At 41.3% G+C, this 20,176-nt stretch overlaps 1 protein-coding gene across 8 annotated transcripts in view; it reads right to left on the bottom strand.

Annotated features, from left to right (window-relative positions):
* The window catches only part of YEATS2 (YEATS domain containing 2), a 103,871-nt gene that overhangs the window by 32,167 nt on the left and 51,528 nt on the right, over window positions 1–20,176 (bottom strand). For 4 of the 8 annotated variants that reach the window (XM_037741931.1, XM_017538303.2, XM_037741928.1 and 1 more), the window contains exons 10-19: window positions 19,549–19,729; window positions 17,561–17,803; window positions 16,851–17,009; window positions 14,538–14,641; window positions 12,546–12,653; window positions 11,841–12,023; window positions 5,331–5,589; window positions 4,145–4,306; window positions 2,135–2,343; window positions 569–727 (exon numbers count right to left, since the gene is read on the bottom strand). In XM_037741931.1, coding sequence (XP_037597859.1) covers window positions 569–727; window positions 2,135–2,343; window positions 4,145–4,306; window positions 5,331–5,589; window positions 11,841–12,023; window positions 12,546–12,653; window positions 14,538–14,641; window positions 16,851–17,009; window positions 17,561–17,803; window positions 19,549–19,729 — 1,767 coding nt within the window. The remainder of the gene's footprint in view (window positions 1–568; window positions 728–2,134; window positions 2,344–4,144; window positions 4,307–5,330; window positions 5,590–11,840; window positions 12,024–12,545; window positions 12,654–14,537; window positions 14,642–16,850; window positions 17,010–17,560; window positions 17,804–19,548; window positions 19,730–20,176) is intronic. The other 4 variants (XM_037741932.1, XM_017538304.2, XM_017538305.2 and 1 more) reach the window with 3 other exon arrangements.

The following is a 20,176-nucleotide window of genomic DNA, read 5'->3' as shown; positions in this document are numbered from 1 at the left end:
TCAAGCAATTCTCCTGCCTCAGCCTCGCAAGTAGCTGAGATTACTGGTGCGTGCCACCACACCTGGCTAATTTTAAATTTTTAGTAGAGACGGAATTTCTCCATGTTGGTCAGACTGGTCTTGAACTCCCAACCTCAGGTGATCCGCCCGCCTCAGCCTCCCAAAGTGCTGGGATTACAGGCTTCAATGAGCCACTGCTGCACTGGCATGATCTTTGCTCACTGCAACCTCTGTCTCTCGGGTTGAAGTAATTCTCCTGCCTTAGCATCCCAAGTAGCTGGGACTACAGGCATGTGCCACCACACCCAGCTAATTTTTTTGTATTTTTAGTAGAGACAGGGTTTCACCGAATTAGCCAGCCTGGTCTTGAACTCATGACCTCAGGCAATCCGCCCACCTCAGCCTCTCAAAATGCTGGGATTACAGGCGTGAGCCACCATGGCCGGCCTTATTGTTCATTTTCTTATGCAACCTTAATTTCCTTGTGAAAAGAGAGAAACTACATGTAAATATGTAAATAAATGCCACAATCACCACGTATTTGGGGCGTGTGCATGGGTGTATTTACCTGTGTAAACAACGTGGTTTTCTGCCCGGAGATGACTTTCAGCGTTTGTTGTCCTTGTGCAGAAGATGTGCTAACTCCTAGTGTGCCTTGGACCACTGACCCAGTGGTGAGTTGTTTTCCAGAAGTCTGGGGTGATGGCTGGCCAACTAAAAATGTGCCCTAAGTTAGAAAGAAAATATAAAGAACTAACCAGTAATTTCTTAAATTCAAATGCACTGTTCTGATCCCTTAAATCACATATAACATTCCATGTTACAAGTGACAACGCTCTCCCCTTTAATTCTGCAATGAAGGCAAAATAATCCAAAAGAATAGTTGTGCTCTAAGTCTCTTCTAATAGTTCTCCCCACTTCTCAAACTTTGCACCATGGTTACAGAGCAGCCTGCTGGAAACTAGTTTTGCAATTTAGTCCTCAAAGCTGGATTTAATCATTCAGACTGATAACTATCTACCTTTCTCAGTAAGAACATCCGGAACCAAAATTCTATTACTTTCCTTAGAAAAGAGCCAAGACTTCAGTGACATGAGGAGAGAAGGAGGAAATTTGTTCCTCATGAAATCTAACCTAACTCTAAATATTACGACTTGATGCCGCCTCCTTATCACTCCCTTCTATGGGCAACTTTTCAACTGTAAATGAATACTGTTTGTTACCTCATGGATATGGGAGGCAATTAGCATAGTAGAAATATTTCTTTAAGGTAGGAAGATCAGGGTTTAAACCCAAATTCTTCTTTTTTTTTTTTGAGACAGTGTCTCACTCTGTTGCCCAGGCTAGAGTGCCATGGATCGATCTCGGCTCACTCAACCTTCACCTTCCAGGTTCAAGTGATTGTCCTGCCTCAGCCTCCCGAGTAGCTCAGATTACAGGTGCAAAGCACCATGCCCAGCTGATTTTTATATTTTTAGTAGACAGGATTTCACCATGTTGGCCAGGCTGGTCTGGAACTCCTAACCTCAGGTGATCCGCCCACCTCGGCCTCCCAAAGTACTGGGAATGCAGGTGTGAGCCACCGCACCTGGCTTAAACCCAAATTCTACCATTGGCTTAGCAGGAAGATGCTGAGTAAGTTACTAAAGTCTTTCTCAACCTCTATTTCCTCTTCTCTCAAAGCAAGCAAAAAAAGATACAGATTTTTTATTTTTTTTGAGATTCTTATTCTGTCACCTAGGCTGAAGTACAGTGGCGCAATCTTGGTTCACTGCAGCATCCACCTCCTGGGTTCAAGCAATCCTCCCATGTCAGCCTTCTGAGTAGCTGGGACTACAGACCCACACCACCACACCCAGCTAATTTTGGTGTTTTTAGTAGAGATGGGGTTTCGCCATGTTGCCCAGGCTGGTCTCAAACTCCTGGGCTCAATCGATCCACCCGCCTCAGCCTCTCAAAGGGCTAGGATTATAGGAATGAGCTACCACACCTGGCCAAGACATAAATATAGATAACATGGCTAAAGTGTTAGTATTGAACCCTGATCCCAGAGCTGTAAAGGTAAATCAATTATAATTAAGTGTCATTATCAAATAGCTAAATGATTTAAAATATCAGTTACAGATAACCAGACCTGGGGAGTTTGCTTGAGGATGTAAGATGTGTAGGTCAGGTGCTGAGCTATTCCTCCAGGGCCGGTGGTGCCCTGAGTTCCTCCTCCTGCTCCTCCTGCTCCTCCTGCTCCTCCTCCTCCACTGCTGCCTCCACCACTGCCACCGCCTCCACTTCCTCCTCCTCCTCCGGTACCACTCCCCGCACTGGCAGTTGAGCCAGACTGGAGATCTAAAAATACAATGAATGACAGCAACATCATAAAAAGTATCCAGTAAAGTTTTAACAGAAAAAACAAACGAGCCCAGAGAGATGTTTCCCTTTTAGCGTCATTCCTTGCCTTTCTCATTGTCTTCCTTCTTTTCTGTAATCTACCTATCCTGTGAAAAGAGTGAGGAGAACTTCCTAGATTTTAGATCAAAATCTGTTTCCTTTCAATGGAATGGCAGCTGACTGTATTTTGGCTCTGAGTACAATGAAGATATTTTGACATGGTCATGGGAGATCAAGAGAGGGCTTGCTACTGACATTTTCTAGACATGTGTTTTAATCAACTCTTAAATGTGTTCAGGTAGGTGCTTCCCAACTTTTGGGCATCGCATTCGATGTCACTGACTTGCTGGAATTTAGCATAACTTTACAGTGCTTGATGCGGTCTCCTGTCTTGGGAAAAATGAAGAGTTTCCTTCATTTACAATGACTCCAGGACCCCATTCTTCTTTGCCTTTCAAATTCCACCTCAAAACCTTCAATTCTTTTTACTTCTCTTTTAGTGAGATAATGCAAATGAACTACGGACTATGAATATTCACTCAACAAATATTAACTTCCAATTTCCTTCTCTACCTTCATTCCAGTGATTACTGGAAAAGCTTCCTTCCTGATGTTTATTTTCATCCCAAGGATATCACAAGAATCTAAGTAGCTCACTGGATGACTTTTGAAATATTTACATTGTCCTTTTCTTACATGTTTAACTTTTGGACATATCACTGCGTAGGTATGAGGAAAAAATAACCAAAGTGAGCATGGAAACGACCCACCACAGTCAATGAACACAAGGACGACTAGCTGACACACTGCATTTTGGCAAGGGTGGTCAACTTCTAATGACTCTGACTGCTGTACTCTTCTATTTCTAATTCAGAAGGGAATAATTTCCTTATATCTTATCCTTTGCAAGACTGCCTATATTGTTTTTCTTTCTCTGTCAAAGCAAAAGTTTCTGTAACTGTAGATGAACTGCCTCATTTCCACGGGGCTTTAAGACAGGCACACCTTAGAATCTACATTTCTCTTTCCGTCTCCAAACCTAGACGTAAGGAATACATCCAAACCAGCTGTTCCCAAGCTTTGTGGCATCAGGGACCAGTTTCATGGAAGACAATTTTTGCATGAACTGGGGGCAGGTGGTGAGGGGTGGTTTTAGGATGAACGGTCCCACCTCAGATCATCAGGCACTAGATTCTCATAAAGAGCAAGGAGCGTGCAGCTCACAACAGGGTTCATGCCCCTATGAGAATCTAATGCTGCCATGATCTGATGGGAGGCGCAGCTCAGGCAGCGATGCTCCTCCCTTGCCCACTGCTCACCTCCTGCTGTGCGGCCCCGGGGTTGGGGACTCCTGATCTAAGTGAAGCCAAACAGACACATGTGATTCCAATCCTCTGCCAACCTGTCCCCCAAAATAGACTTCCAGCTTCTATAAGTAGATGGATCTTCCCTCAGGTATCACCAGATTGAGTTTTCAGACACCATTTCATTCACTGTGCACACAGACAGCTTTCTCTCAACAGCCTCACGAGCCATCTCTCTCCCGTGTGATTCACCCCTAACCCCAAACTCTGAGGAGCAAACCCACTTCTGGTTAAATTATCACTTCTGTTAAATCCATATGGGCAAATGCTACCATTATACCACCCAACACAGTTACAGAAATGCTTCCTGAAAACGAAAGAACTGCCCTCAGGTGGACAGGATGAACACACAGAGAACCAAGAGTCAAATGATTCAACCCAACGGTTTCACTAACTAGCACTGTTCGTAGCCCGCAGGATGGCTCCTTGAGGGATCAGCAGCAGCTTTCCTTTTCCTGAAGGGTTCTTGCTGTTTGTAGTTAGGTAGAGTTTAGTGCCAGGAGGTAAATTTGCCAAGTTGGCCAAATTAGTGGCTGGCAGCTGCAACGTTGCCATTACTAAAATGGTAAAGGAGAAAAAAAGGAGAAAAAGTGGTAAGATATATTGAAAATAAGGGCAACACTCTCTCTAAAATTAAAATATAAGGCAATAAAATCTTATTTTAGAACACTAACAAACAGTAAACTCAAGTTTGTTTTCCAGATGCACAATGCTTTAAAAGCTGATATTCTTAAATATCTTGCTAATTAGAAAATAATTTATAGCCCAAAGAGCCTGCCGGAGGCTCTTTATATCTCAATATAAATAGGGTGATCGTATGTCCTGCTTCTGCCTAGGACACTTCTAGGTTACATCTGTCCCACTGTAATTATTAACAGTGACTCTTTTTACTCTCAAAAGTACTATGGCTTCGTCTAATTAATGAAATAATCACCCTACCTATGGAGGAATACATATTTTCCCCCATTTAAGTCAAAGTCAGGCAAAATTTGTGCTCCTAACTGGCAAGTACAGTCAGTCTTCTGTATCTGTGGATTTCACATCCGTGGATGTAACCTACCTCAAATCAAAAATATTCATATATTTGGAAGACAGAAGGATGAGTACATTTGTACTGAACAGATACAGATTTTTTTTCTTGTCATTATTCCTTAAACAATACAATGTAACAACTCTTTACGTAGCATTTACATTGTTATTAGGTATTAAAATAACCTACAGATGATGAGAAGTACACCTACAGCATTTTACAGAGGGGCCTCAAGCATCTGTGGATTTTGCTATCAGCAGCAGGGGGTCCTGGAACCAGTCCCCCACAGTACTGAGAAATTATGTTTGTGTGTGTGTGTGTGTGTGTGTGTGTGTCCCCCACAGTACTGAGAAATTATGTGTGTGTGTGTGTGTGTGTGTGTGTGTAAACTTAAAGCTAAATACAGACCAAGAACAAACATTTTAATACACAACCTTAGCATCGACCTAACTAGGCTTTCCTAGAGAAGATCAAATAGCAAATAAAGTCACTAGCAAAGGAAATCAGGCAGAGCTGCTGCTGAAAGAGCCTCCAATGAGGAGCCGTTTTACCTGAACCCTGGGATCCACTCTTCTGAGGACCGGCGGCAGTGACCTGAGCCTTGGTTAAGGTCTGCACTGGCTGAGCAACAATTGTTCCTCCACCTCCACTCACAATTGCTTTGGCAACTCCTTGGGTCACAACTTGCTTTGGACCAACTGCTTTGGAGACAGAGGAGCTGGCCTTGGCTACCAAGATCTGGCCACCACTGATCGCCACAGCCTGCTTCACTGTTGAAGGTAAAGCAGACCCAACCGGTACTCCAACAACCTGTTCAAAACAGAGCACAGTCCAACGGTGCTTTGAGAGCTCTCAGAGCAAAGCCAAGGCCTGCACATAATACATGCAGCCTAATTCGGTCATCTGGGAGAGCTACCTAGACAGCTGTGAACGGCAAATGTGTTTCTTACACTTGGGTATTACAATACTAGAAGCTTAACAACTGTTTTCTTACCTCAGCTACTTTTTATAACTTACTTTAATAGAAAATTTGGGAAACTCAGAAGTATAAAGAAAAAAGTTCTACTCATCCAGAAATAATCTCCTAATATTTCCAATGTATCTACTTCCAATTCTTTCACACACACTTGAGACTGGGCACAGTGGCTCATGTCTGTAATCCCAGCACTTTGGGAGGCTGAGGCAGGCAGATCACTTGACGTCAGCAGTTCGAGACCAGCCTGGCCAACATGGTGAAATCCCGTCTCTACTAAAAATACAAAAATTAGCTGGGCGTGGTGGCACAAACCTATAGTCCCAGCTACTCTGGAGGCTGAGGTGGGAGAATCACTTGAGTCTGGGAGGTGGAGGTTGCAGTGAGCCAGGACCGTGCCACTTCACTCCAGCCTGGGAGACAGAACAAGACCCTGTCTCAAGGAAAAAAAAAAAAAAGCAGGAATATTTAACTGATTTTTTTTTTATTTAAAAAAGACCCTAATATCCAAATAATGAAAATGAAAATTAGAAGTATCTAGTTCTGAAAGTAAACTCTTTAGAGAAAATACTAGGGAGTGGTTTTTTTTTTTTTTTTTTTTGAGACAGAGTCTCACTGTGTTGCCCAGGCTGGGGTGCAGTGGTGCAATCTCGGCTCACCACAGCCTCTGTCTCTCGGGTTCAAGCGGTTCTCCTGCCTCAGCCTCCCAAGTAGCTAGGACTACAGGCACGTGTCAGCATGCCCGGCTAATTTTTGTGTTTTTAGTAGAGATAAGGTTTCACTATATTGGCCAGGCTGGTCTTGAACTGCTGACCTCGTGAGCCGCCTGCCTTGGCCTCCCAAAGTGCTGTCAACAGTAGGATGTTAAATTAAAGAAAACTGAACGAATGGCAAATTGGGGCAGCGTTTCGCGCTCCGCAGCTCTTTATTTCATAAAAAGCACTTCTCACCAGAAACTCAATGAGACTTTCACAGGGTTAGAAGAAATGCAAATGATCTGCCTTCTTAAGGAGAAAAAGACAAAACAGGAACCCATCAGATTAGGGAGAAAACAGTTTAAAGTCTGATAACATCAAGAAGTTACCTGAGGCTGTGGGGAAATAGGTACTATTTATTGTTCACTGCTGGAAAAAAGATAAATTTGTACAGCCACTCCAGAGAGGCTCTGGCCTATCTGCTACAACTGAAAATTCACATACCCCCATATATAGGAATTCTACTTTTAGGAATATATCCTAGGGAAACAGGCATGCGTTCAAGGGAACATATACAAGAATGTCCAACATAACATTATTTTTACTAAAAAACTGTTAGCAACCTTAATGTCTCCAGCATGCAACGACATTCTTAATGTCTGCAGACAGACGAATGGACAAACTGTGGCATAAAAGGGACGATGAAAAGTCATACTAAAAATGAATGAACTAGAACCATATATATTTGCATAAACAGACTGGAAGAATGAAAGAGTGAAAAGGGAGGTACAGAAAAATATAAGTAGAAATATCTTTTATGTAAACCTTGAAAACACAAACAACATCATGCTTCCCACGACTGTGTATTCATGTAATAAGTGCAAGGACTGGAGGCTACACATCAAAGCCGTGACAGTGCTGCCTCTGGGAAGAAGAAAGCGGACTTCAACGGTATCAGAAATGTTTTATTCAGAGAGAAAAAAGATCTGGAGTAAACATGAATATGTAAATTTAGGGTGGAGAGTATGCGTATTGATTACTTAATTCTCTCTATGTTTTACTGGAATTTTAGAGTAGTTCTAAATTTTACAATAAGATTATTTAGGAGGTAGAATGAAATGATAAACCTTATGGAACTGATAAGTAGGAAGTCTTAAATTTAAAAATTACTATATCATACAAGGTTTCTGCTCAAAGACTGTGAGTACAGTAAAATATATTTGCCATGTACTCGGATAATATAGCTGATGTAAAGAAAACAGTCGCTTAATCAAGTATTATTAAACCACAGTGTCACAAAGCAGAAAGAGTGTAGGTTTTCATAAGCGGACAGACGTGGTTTCCCAGGTTAATTATTGTTACATTAGTAGCTAGGTAAGTTATTTAACCTCTCTGAGTTTTAGCATCAGCTTCCTCATCTATAAAATATGGATAACATTTACACCCAAAATCATGAAGCAACATGAGAATGAGTTTATAGGATGCCTAACTAACATGATAGCTGTTGCTGCTCATCACACCACGTCAACCGAAAAAGAATAATCCATAAGGGGACGTGGAGACCAGCAAAGAACAGACAGACATTTGTGGCTGTCTTCTGCATCTGGCCAAGGCAGAGACCTGATCTTAACCTCTGGATTCAGCGAGTGAAACAGAAATTAATTTTTAGTGAAATTACACAATACTAGGATCTGCCTGCTGCTTTAAAATATTCCAGGAAGAGAAATTAAGATGAGTAAAGTGCTGGTAATTGTTGAAACTGGGTAACAGGCATGTGGATTCATCACACTATTCTCTACTTTTCTGTATGTTTAAGAAAGGACGGAAGGAAAGAAGAAAAAAGAATAAAAGAACCAATTTTAAAAAGCAAGTTAGCCTAGGACGAAGACAAGAAATTCCCCCAGCTCTCCTGGTTTGGCTGAAAACCCCCTTATTACCCACATCTCCATCTCTGTCCTAACTTCACTCTGCAGGGCACCTATAGAGTTTCTGTGGCCACAGAGCAGGGTAAGGCCATCCTCTTAGTGATGTGGAAATACAGAAACTCTTCTTACTGATAAAGAACTTTTCTGTGTATTTATGAAAGGAGAAAAAAAACCTTCTTGGCTGGGCATGGTGGCTCACGCCTGTAATCCTAGCACTTTGGGAAGCCAAGGTGGGCGGATCATGAGGTCAGGAGTTTGAGACCAGCCTGACCAACATGATGAAACCCCATCTCTACTAAAATACAAAAAATTAGCTAGGCATGGTGACGGGTGCCTGTAATCCCAGCTACCTGGGAGGCTGAGGCAGGAGAACGGCTTGAACCGAAGAGGCCAAGATTGGAGTGAGCCGAGATCACGCCACTACACTTCAGCCTGGGCGACAGTGAGAGACTCCATCTCAAAAAGAAACACCATTAGCTGGAAATGGTGGCACAGGCCTGTGGTCCCAGGTACTCAGGAGGCTGAGATAAGAATACGGCTTGAGCCCAGGAGGCGGAAGTTGCAGCGATTTGAGAGTGCACCATTGCACTCCAGCCTGGGCAACAGAGCTACAGTCTCAAAAGAAACAAAAAACCCTGGTATCCCAAGCCAGCCACAAGAAGGCAGTCTTTACTAGCAGAGCTTATCCACCATGTGCACACGGCCAGGGAGATGACTGCCACTACCTTCCTACCTTCCTTCTGGAAAACAGGAGAATGAGGAAGTCTGCATTCCATTGGGAAAAACTCTCCAGCTGATTATGGACTGCTTTAAGAAGGGGTAAGAGCCCTTAAGTTAGACAGTATTAGCCCAAATTAGTTTATTTTTTTTTAAACAACACACTTTGTCCAGGCTCACGCTTGTAACCCCAACACTTTGGGAGGCTGAGGCGGGATTGCTGGAGCCCAGGGAGGCTGAGACTGCAGGGAGTTATGATCATAAAACAAGACAAAAACAAAAACCCACAATAGCAACAACCACCAAAAAAAAATAACATATTTCAGCCTAGAACCTGAACTCACCCCCACCAACTCTTCTCATTCTCTTCCCATTCAGTAATTCTGTCTACTGCTAATTTCCACCTAGCTTGAGAAAGCAGGCACCCATTGTTTTCTATCTGTCATACACTTAACTTCGATTCATGCTTTGATTAAATGTTATTTCTGCCTCCCTGTTTCCTACACATACCTTTGGCAAGTCAGAGTTTACCTCAGCAAACTGAAGGGGAAGAGTCTGTATCTGAGATTTTTCCCTCCAGGCATTAAAAAATACAGCTGTTTACAAGTTAATTGCTCAGTGAAAACCATTACCACGGTACTCAGGCATGGGATACATATGATAGCCACATTAGTTACTATTTACTGAACACCTGCTCTGTGCTAGATAGGTCCTTCAAATACGATCTCTAATTCTTCTACAACCCTGAAAGACCAGGGCTCAGAGAGATTAAGCAACCCGCACAGGCTACACCAGTAACGAGTGGCTGAGATCTGAGATTTGCAACAAGCTTTAATGGCAAAGCTCATGCTCCTTTACTTTAACACACCGCTTCCTCCCTACACGGAACCACTTAATCTTCAGTTGTCCCTTTTCATGTCAAAGGCAGCACCTCTTCCCACTTTCAGGAAAAAGGTCAGCTGTGCTTCTGTTGTGCCCATGTTGTATAGAGGGTAAACAGTGCCATTTTTTGCCACCCTCCTGTTTCCTGGCATACCCTTCTTCTTTTTTTTTTTTTTTTTTTTTTGGTGACAGAGTCTTGCTCTGTCACCCAGGCTGGAGTACAGTGGTGCGATCTCAGTTCACTGCAACCTTGACCTCACAGGTTCAACCAATCTCCTGCCTCAGCCTCCTACAGGCACACACCACCATGCCCGGCTAATTTTTGTATTTTTTAGTAGAGACAGGGTTTCACTACATAGGCCAGGCTGGCATCAAACTCCTGACCTCAGGTGATCCGCCCACCTCTGCCTCCTAAAGTGCTGGGATTACAGGCATGAACCATGTCGCTTGGCCATTTTTTTTTTTTTTTTTTGAGATGGTCTCCCTCTGTCACCCAGGCTGGAGTGCAGTGGCACAATCTTGGCTCACTGCAACCTCTGCCTCCTGGGTTCAAGTGATTCTCCTGCCTCAGCCACCCAAGCACCTGGGATTACAGTTACACCCAGCTAATTATTATTACTATTACTATTATTTGTATTTTTAGTAAAGACAAGGTTCCACCATGTTGGACAGGCTAGTCTCAAACTCCTGACCTGACGTGATCCGCCTGCCTCGGCTTCCCAAAGTGTTGGGTGACCCGCAGGTGTGAGCCACCACACCCAGTCTATATAATATTTTTAATAGCTTTAGAGTATACCTGCCAAAAGTTGAGACAATTTAAGCCCTGATGTTCTAAAAGCATACTGAGTTTAGAGACAATAGCTCACCACTTTCCATTAGTTCTGGTATGGGGAGCAGAGTTAGCAGGCCTCAGTTTAAACACTCTGTCATTTATTAGCTGTAATGCTCCCAAGGAAGCCATTTAACCTGTGACACAGCTTCCTCATTTGTAAAACAGGGGTGAAAATCCCATCCTCCAGGGTTGTGTGTGGATTATAATGGCACACAAAAGCACTCAATACTAATCCCACAATCATCTACCACATTCATGATGTTTCAATCAATGACAGACTGCATATACAACAGTGGTCCCATAAGATTGTAACACTGTATTTTTACAGTACCTTTTCTATGTTTAGATATGTTGAGATCCACAAACACTTACTGTTTGTTGTGTTACAACTTTCTACAGTATCCAATAGTAACATGCCAAAGAGGTTTACAGCCTAGGAGCAATAGGCTATACCATGCAGCCTAGGGGTATAGTGAGCTATTCTATCTAGGTTTAAGTACACTGGGATGTTGACACAACAAAATCACCTAATGATGCATGGCTGTATTTCTAATTGATTTAGGAAAACATGGCTCTGTGGTATTTTATCAGTACATTAATTCTCCCATACTTTCAAATTATAAAACAAGTGAACTCTACAGAAAGCTAAGAATCATTAAACAGGTAACAGCCCCGGCATCAGAGGTATAAACTACAGCATTCTCCTATCAGAAATAAACAAGTCAACAGCAGATCCCTTTGAGACATGAATCAAGTAGAAAGCTGTGCCCATGAGTCAGCTGCCTTCACCGCCAGAGACAGCAGCATCCCCCTGCCTCTTGGACCATTCCTGGACCCTTTGCAATACATAACCCTGCTCTTGTCAATGATTACCACAGGCGCAGAAGAGTTTCACACCAACTGACTAGCTTTTCCAACTGGGCTTTCCACCCACAGGTTTTTATGAGATCAGCAACCCTGTTACCTTCAGTCTTTTCAGCCCTTGTCAATTATTTAGCAAACAACATCATTTACACGTTAACTTTCCTGGCACAAACCTTGGAGGGCTGAACCTTTGTTGACTGGGCAATCCCTTCTCCAGTAGTTATGACCTGTTTTTGAGGGGACACAGCTATCATGTGGCCCCCTTTCACAGTCACATACTGCGGGAGTGGTGACTGGCTGGCAGCTCCTGTTGCAGGCACGTGAGGGGCTTCACCAGGTTCCTGTTTGATGATCACCTTGCAACAAACATGATAATGACACTGAATAAACAACCATAAACATTTCATTTTTATAAAGCTGCTAATATCTGAATCTTTTCTGTTTGCAGGGATTAATGAATTAATGAAACTTGATCTGTAAAGAATGACCCCACCAGAAGGGGAAATACACTGCCTAAATACAGTCCATAATGGCTAATAAAGGGACCAAAAGTAGGATCTGGACTTGATCCTGTGCTCCTGTAATAACACAGTCACTTGTTTTAGAGACTATGGCAAATGACAGCAGAGAGAAACACACACACACACACACACACACACACACACACACACACACACACTGCTTGTGCTCCATGAATTCCCATCTTGCTGGACTCCCAAGGCTGCCCTGAGGACATCATTAAACACGTGGCAGCACATCTCAGAACGAGAAGTAGAGAGTTACTAAAAAGTAACACGTTGTACGGAAAGTGTCAATCAACTCCAACATGCCAGAGAAAGTATTATGATCTGTGGGATAATGCCCTAATACATACTCACTTTTGTGAAAGCTCCAAGTCCTCCTGTTATAGGTTTGGGGCTTTGAACCTTAGGGTGACTTCCAATTGGACAAAGTGGTGGCATAGATGCAAACAAAGAATCCTCCTGCTGTGTGTGTAAAAATACACAGTTTACAATTAGCATAAAGGGTTCAGATAATCTAGTCACTTACAATTAATACAGGCCTGTGACACTGTCTAGCAACATAAAGAACAAAAGACAAAAAAACCTAAAACTCCTTGGGATCTTCCAAGCCTCTATACCTTCATTTTAATATTGTTTTAGAAACCAAATACAAAGAAAAGCTGTAACTTGGCAAGAATCTACTCATCTGTGTACTGCTGCATGCTGGAAAGACTTCTAATCTACCATCCCTAATATTTGGTTGACTTCACTGGTTGTCCCGATAGTTGGTAAACCATTAAAAGACAAGGACTGTATTTAGTTTATTTTATATCCCTGAAGCCTAGGTACTAAATCAATAAAGAAACAGGCAGCTGCAAATGTTTCACTATATATACTCTCTATAGTACTCACAACTTGATATACAAAATTTACTCAATGAACACCTAGAATACAAAGGAAAAATTTTCAATACACACTTAAAAAACAAAAAGAATGTGAATAATTGGCATAGGCAAAGACAATAAAAGTCAACATTGAACACTTCCGTAGTTTGTCTTTAATTCTCAAACACAAAATACAAATCTCAGAGGCAAACTGTCAAAATTCAGTTATAGTGTCAAGAAACAAAGAACATTTCTTGATTGTATAGTAAAATTATCACCAACAAACAATAGAAATTAAACCAGCAGAGTTACAACTTTCAAGATTATTAAATTCAGACATTCATATGAAGTGCTAACACACTGCACAGAATTTAGAGAACAACCTCGCCTTGGACCAGGAAATTATTCAATATCATCATTAGTATCTAAATAAAAGAAATGCTGTGTTAGGCATCAGTCATTTGACTGGAACAGGTCAGACGATATTTAGAGTTTTAAATTCCGAAGGACTGCTTACCCAGAAAAAGGGGAGCAGGGGAGAGACTCTGGAGGTAAGCATTATTTTCAAATAACTAAAAGGTTAGCACATGGAAAAGGAAATACTGATGCTCCCTGGTGTAGGATGGGGTTACATCTGGATAAACCCATCATAAGGTGAAAACATCATAGGCCAGAAGTCCATTTTTGACTTCCCACATTTTCACCATATGGTGAATTTATCTAGATGTAACCCCACTGTAAGTGGAGGGCTCACTAAATGCATATTGCTTTTGCACCAGGGTAAAGTCGAAAAATCTTAAGTTGGACCACTGTAAGTTGGGAGCCATTTGTATGTTTACTTCTTGGTGATGCATATATAGAAAAGATAAGAAGGTGCTGTCAGATGAATATTTTTATTTACTTATTTATTTTATGGGTAAAGGAGCAGAAATTTAATATGCAGAAAAAAGGAGAGAAGAGAGCAGCTCTCTGTTGTGAGAGAAAGAGGTGTCCGAAAGGGAAGAGGTGAGATGAATATTTGTATAAGTAAATATTTTTAACAAACTATCCAAATAAATAAGTAAATAAATAATCATATCAGTAAGTTTTCAAATTGATACTGGGTGACTATTTGATACAAGTGTTGTGAAGCATTTTTGACACTATGAAAAGATCCAAGTGAGGTAATAAAGTCTGGAATAGATGATCTTCTAGATGCTTAACAGCTTGAAGATTCTACTTTATGAAATTTGCATCATCAACAGACACATTCTTACTGAGGCTGAACATACTTTGTTCAGAAACCAGCAAAATGGCTGGGTGCAGCTCATGCCTGTAATCCCAGGACCTTGGTGGGCAACGTGGGAGGATCTCTTGAGGCCAGGAGTTCAATATAGCCTGTCTCATATAGGGGGAGACACCATCTCTATTTTAAAAAATTGTTTTTAAAAAAAGGAAAAGAAAAAGAAGCTAGCAAAGTGTAATAATATAGTAAGAGTGTTACCTTGACAGCAGATGTTACAAAACTACTTCCATGAATTTTAGGAACAGGGGAACTTGTTCCTTGGGAGACCTGAGAAGCCGTGGAGATCTTGTTTGTAGGGCTTCCTGATAAGCAAGGCACAATTAAAATATAAACAAGGTAAAATTTACAAAATGTAATTTTAATTCATTTCCACCATCCTCCCCTCTTTCCCACTATTTATTTTTCATTTTTTAAGGATTGAAAACTTTAAGGCTAAAACTAGTATGGAAAAAACCCTTAAGGACCCATCCCTGTGAAGCTGATCTCATGCTCAACCTGAAGAAGGATAAGAAGCTGGTAAGGATATGCAGAAGAATAAGTAAGTATATCTTGTATATTCTAATCCTTATGCCATAAAAGACACTCTATCGTGATAGTGATTGTTTAACAAATGTGCCAGAATATGCATTCTGCTAGCTCCTTCAAAGTAGTTTCACCAGAAGGTTAGACTATTCTAAATGCTGCCAACATTAAACATTTTTTTTTCTTTTCTGAGATGAAGTCTCCCTCTGTCGCCCGGGCCGGAGTGCAGTGGCACGGTCTCAGCTCACTGCACCCTCCACCTACCAGGTTCAAGTGATTCTCCCACCTCAGCCTCCCCAGTAGCTGGGGCTTCAGGTACACACCACCACGCACAGCTAATTTTTCTTTTTTTTTGAGACAGAGTTTTGCTCTGTCGCCCAAGCTGGAGTGCAGTGGTACAATCTCAGTTCACTGCAACCTCTGCCTCCCAGGTTTAAGCGATTCTTCTGCCTCAGCCTCCCAAACAGCTGGGACTACAGGCACACGCCACCACACCGGGCTAGTTTTTGTACTTTTAGTAGAGACAGGGTTTCGCCATATTGGCTAGGATGGTCTCAAACTCCTGACCTCGTGATCTGCCTGCCTTGGCCTGCCAAAGTGCTGAGATTACAGGCGTGAGCCACTGTGCCCAGCCAACATTAAACATTTTAGACTCCATCTGTACAATTGCCTTTAGAGCCTGAAAAAATTTAGTCATATTATCTATAGACAACAAGTCAAGACTCAAATAGTATTTAATCATCTACTCCATTTACCAAACTTGCCTCCAAAGACTTCTGGCTGATTCCTAAAACGAAATGTCATGAAATAACACCTATTTGGAATCCCTAAGTATGTTTGAAAGGTTACTGGGTAAGCCCTGAAACACAGTAATTTTTAAGGGCATTCCACAATTATAGTCATTATTAAAGTTTAGTCTTTCAAAAAAAAAAAAAAACTGCTTGGAAAAGCCCAACATACATTCATATGTTAATTACAATAGGTTAAACAAACAAACAAAAAAATCAGGCTCATCTTACGATCAACACTTTTATTTCATTTATCTTCTATTTCTCTTAATTAGAAGTGAAAGCTACAGGGAAGTCTATAGTTAGGAGAGTGTGTTTAAATACAGGTTGAATGGAGGTGGGTACAGTGGCTCGCATCTGTAATCTCAGCACTTTGGGAGGCTGAGGTGGGTAGATCACCTGAGGTAAGGAGTTGAAACCAGCATGGCCAAATGGTGAAACCCCATCTCTACTAAAAATTAAAAAATTAGCCAGATGTGGTGGCATATGCCTGTAATTCCAGCCACATGGGAGGCTGAGGCAGGAGAATTGCTTGAACTCGGGAGGCAGAGGTTGCAGTGAGCCGAGATCATGCCACTGCACTCCAGCTTGTGTGAAACAGCAAGATTCTGTCTCAAAAAATAAATTAACAAATTAATAATAAATAAATACAAGTTAAATGAAGGGAATAAATAAAATAATGTTAGGAAAAGCATTCAAAAAAACCTAAAAAGCATGATATAGTTGCATGGGATTATAGTGACAAACATGGTGAACCCAAGGATGACTTCTTCCTATGAGTTCTCTTTAAAACTGCAGGTTTCAATTTCCACTCCCACAGCAGAATGGGTCTTCCCTGAAGAAAAGTAAATATCAATTTTTTACTTCACTGGGGAGAAATGTATGTGGTCCACAAAGTTAGCAAAAGCTCCATTTGGAAAAGGTAGTAGGTCTTCCAAATGAAAACAAAATCAACTATTCTTTTAAGGAAATTAATTATGGCTTATTTTGAATTTTTAGAAATTAAAAGAAAACTCAAGTAAACTCTAAAAAATGAAACTTTTACAGAGTGAACCCCCCCTAAGAGGAAGAGTGCTGGCTTTACTTTTATGTATTCCCTGTTCTCACATTCTCCAGTTACATGGCTACTAAGTCATGATAGGACTGTTTTTAATAAAAGATCAAACCTTTTGGATGGTACAAATATTGATCTGATACACACCTGTACCTGAAGTGGTGGCTCCAATAACCTGACCAGGCTGCTTGTCCATAACATAAGGATTACTAATAACAGAGCCGGCAGTGCCTTGCTTCACATGGACTGGAGTGGAAGTCGGGGTTCGAGGCAATGGTGATGGGCTTGGAGTTGATATTGGGGAACCTTATTAATTAAAGAGAGGGAATAGAAATAAAATAGACATATTCAACTCATGCAAGAAGATGTCCAGGACAAGGAAGGTCAGTGCCACTGGGACAAACTGGGAAAATAAAATGGAACTGCATGTTTCTAGTACCGAGCAGCAACAGAGGTATAAGGAAGGCAGAAGATGTATGCTTCACACTCTGCATCCTTATCCATGGACCAACAGCATCAGCATTGTTGAGGAAATTGTTAAGAAACAGACTTTATGGTCCTACTCTTGACCTACTGAACATAAATCAGCAAACATTCTACCTGTGCTGATTCCAGGAGACAAAAATTTGACCATTTGAGTTTCATTTATTGCCTCCATTCAAATAATTTCTCTATGAATGAACTTTGTTTTTGACTTGTGACAGCTTTGGCAATCAACAGTGATAAGCTTCCCTTGTTAAACAAACACTGCTTAGAAGAACTTAAGAGAAAAAAAGCCACAGTATTTTGTTTTGTTGTTCCAATAATTTTAACATCCAATCAACTCCACATACACTACCTGCAACACATCTGCATACCTGAGACAATCTTGCAGCTCATGGTGATGGGCTGGAAGGACTTTCCAGGTGACTCAGGATTAGGAACCTGACTTTGTGGCACAATTTTGCAGCTTGATGCAATTGGCTGGAAAGCTGAATTGCCATGAGAACAAAAGGTAACTTTCTGGGATGTTGTCATTTTGGTGGGTGTTCTTTCCAATGAAGATGGCAAAGAATAAAATGGAGTGTGTCGTTCGGCTTCAGTGCTAGCTGGGAATCCTGCTTGAGATGAAACAGACAAACGGCAAGTCATCATCAATCGCTTTGAAATAACAAAACCTGACCGTTGTGGGAAAGAAGAAAAATGCCTTATTTCAACACCCATTTTAAACCATATACTGGTAGCAAAATAAATACAATCCATCATCCGTCCATACTTCTTCTTGGAGAAAAATATATATGCTTAGAATCACGTTTAAAGTGCTTTTTAAAAGAAACTTGAAAACAAATTAACTATAAACCATAACATATAACACAAAAAGAACACAAGTTATGTTATGTTCCTCCGTTTTTTAACATATAAACTGAAAAACGGTTTAGAGAAGAAAAAAAATCTCAGAAAGCATTCCCTTAATGTAATAATACCCTCCTATCTTATTTATTCATTTATTTAGAGACATTGTTTTGCTCTGGTTGCCCAGGCTAGAGTGCACTGGTGCAATCTCAGCTCACTGTGCAACCTCCTCCTCCCAGGTTCAAGCTATTCTCGTGCCTCAGCCTATCAAGTAGCTGGGATTACAGGCGTGCACCACCACACCTGGCTATATTTTCTATTTTTAGTATTCATGGGATTTTGTAATGTTGGCCAGGCCGCTCTCCAACTTCTGACCTCAGGTGATCCGCCTGTCTAGGCCTCCCAAAGTGCTGGGATTACAGGTGTGAGCCACTGTGGCCGGCCTCTCTCCTATCTTATTAAGTGCCCATAAAGAAGATGCAATTGAAATCTAAAGAGAAATAAAGTTGAGATTTTATAAAAGAACTAAAATACTAAAATCACGTTAAAATATACGCTTAGAAATAAAACATTCAAAATCAATTTTATATCTTTTATGCTTATATATGTGAACATTTATGTATTTATACACTTATATATTTGTTAAATTTAAAAATTGCATGGCCAAAATGCATTGTTTGTGATGAATCTTTTACTTTAAGATCAAATATTTAATATTCAAGTTTCTTGATCGCACAATCAGAAGGTGAACTATAAAGTTGTCCTGTAATACACTAGAAGGAGCCATTATAATCATCAAGTGATAAAAAATCTAATGTTCTAGGCCGCGTGCAGTGGCTCATGCCTGTAATCCCAGCTCTTTGGGAGGCCGAGATAGGTAGATTTCCTGAGGTCAGGAGTTCAAGACACGCCTGACCAACATGGTGAAAACCCATCTCTACTAAAAATACAAAAATTAGCCAGGTGTGGTGGTGGGCGCCTGTAATTCCATCTCTACTAAAAGTACAAAAATTGGCTAATGCCCGTTTTGGCCTTAGCCCACCTGTACCCAGGTGAATAAAAAAAAAAAAATTTATATAGATAGATAGATAGATAGATAGACAGATATAGTAGCTGGGCGAGGTGGTGGGTGCCTGTAATCCCAGCTACTAGGGAGGCTGAGGCAGGAGAATTACTTGAACCAGGGAGGTGGAGGTTACAGTGAGGCGAGATTGCACCACTGCACTCCAGCCTGGGCAACAGAGTGAGACTCCGTCTCAAAAACAAACAAACAACAACAACAAAAAGAAAATTAATGTTTTTAGTGATTTTTACATTTTGTAAAATGTCGGTAGAACTTCATGGAGAAATATTGTTGGCAGGAGTGAAGATTTGGCTTTCATAACAGAGCTGTGCAGTAGAGACAGCATGTCTTATGGCAAAGTTATTTTCCATATACTATAGGTCTCTGAAAGTAGCAAATGGGAAAGGAATGCCTCAGAACAACTCTATGTAAGGAAAAATGCTGAATTACCTTTCTCCACGGAGGTATCGGGTATTGGCTCATGTGCCTGCTTTATTGGCGAAGAAGCTTTCACTGGGGCTGGAATGGTCAAAGGCAAAGACGGAGGGGCATCAGAGATGTCAGACTCCGAGGACTGAGGATATACATGATCTTCTCCAAGAGAATAGCGATGGAGTTCAACATCCACTACCTAGACAATTGGGCAACAATCGGGCTCATGAGTCCATCATCAATGTCACAGAAAGCTAAAGTCCTGTCCAAGAATGTGATCTCAGGGATGTGAGGGGTAATTTCTAACCACACTTCAAAGGCAATTTCAATCTGAAGAACTAAAGAATTTATCCTAGAAGGTCATCTAATCTGTCTTAACAGATACATACCTCAGCAAAAATCTAATCTGGCTTGGCATGCAAATCTCAGCAAAATGAATCACAAAACTGGGGCACTTTCATTGTGTTGTTGTTACTCCTTAGAACACTATTCCTCCAAATCTTTGCATGGCTGCCTTTCTCAGCAGCAGGTCTCAATGAAGCACCAACTTCTCAGAGAGACCATCCCTAACCACTCAAGCATATGCATCACCTTCTCAGAGAGACCGTCCCTAACCACCCAAGCATAAGCATCACCTTCTCAGAGA

The sequence above is a fragment of the Cebus imitator genome, unplaced genomic scaffold (genome assembly GCF_001604975.1).
Source record: "Cebus imitator isolate Cc_AM_T3 unplaced genomic scaffold, Cebus_imitator-1.0 Scaffold111, whole genome shotgun sequence".
In the NCBI taxonomy this organism is placed as follows: domain Eukaryota; kingdom Metazoa; phylum Chordata; class Mammalia; order Primates; family Cebidae; genus Cebus; species Cebus imitator.
Note: the sequence above shows the minus strand (reverse complement) of the source record. Positions and strands in the feature narration are given on the sequence as shown.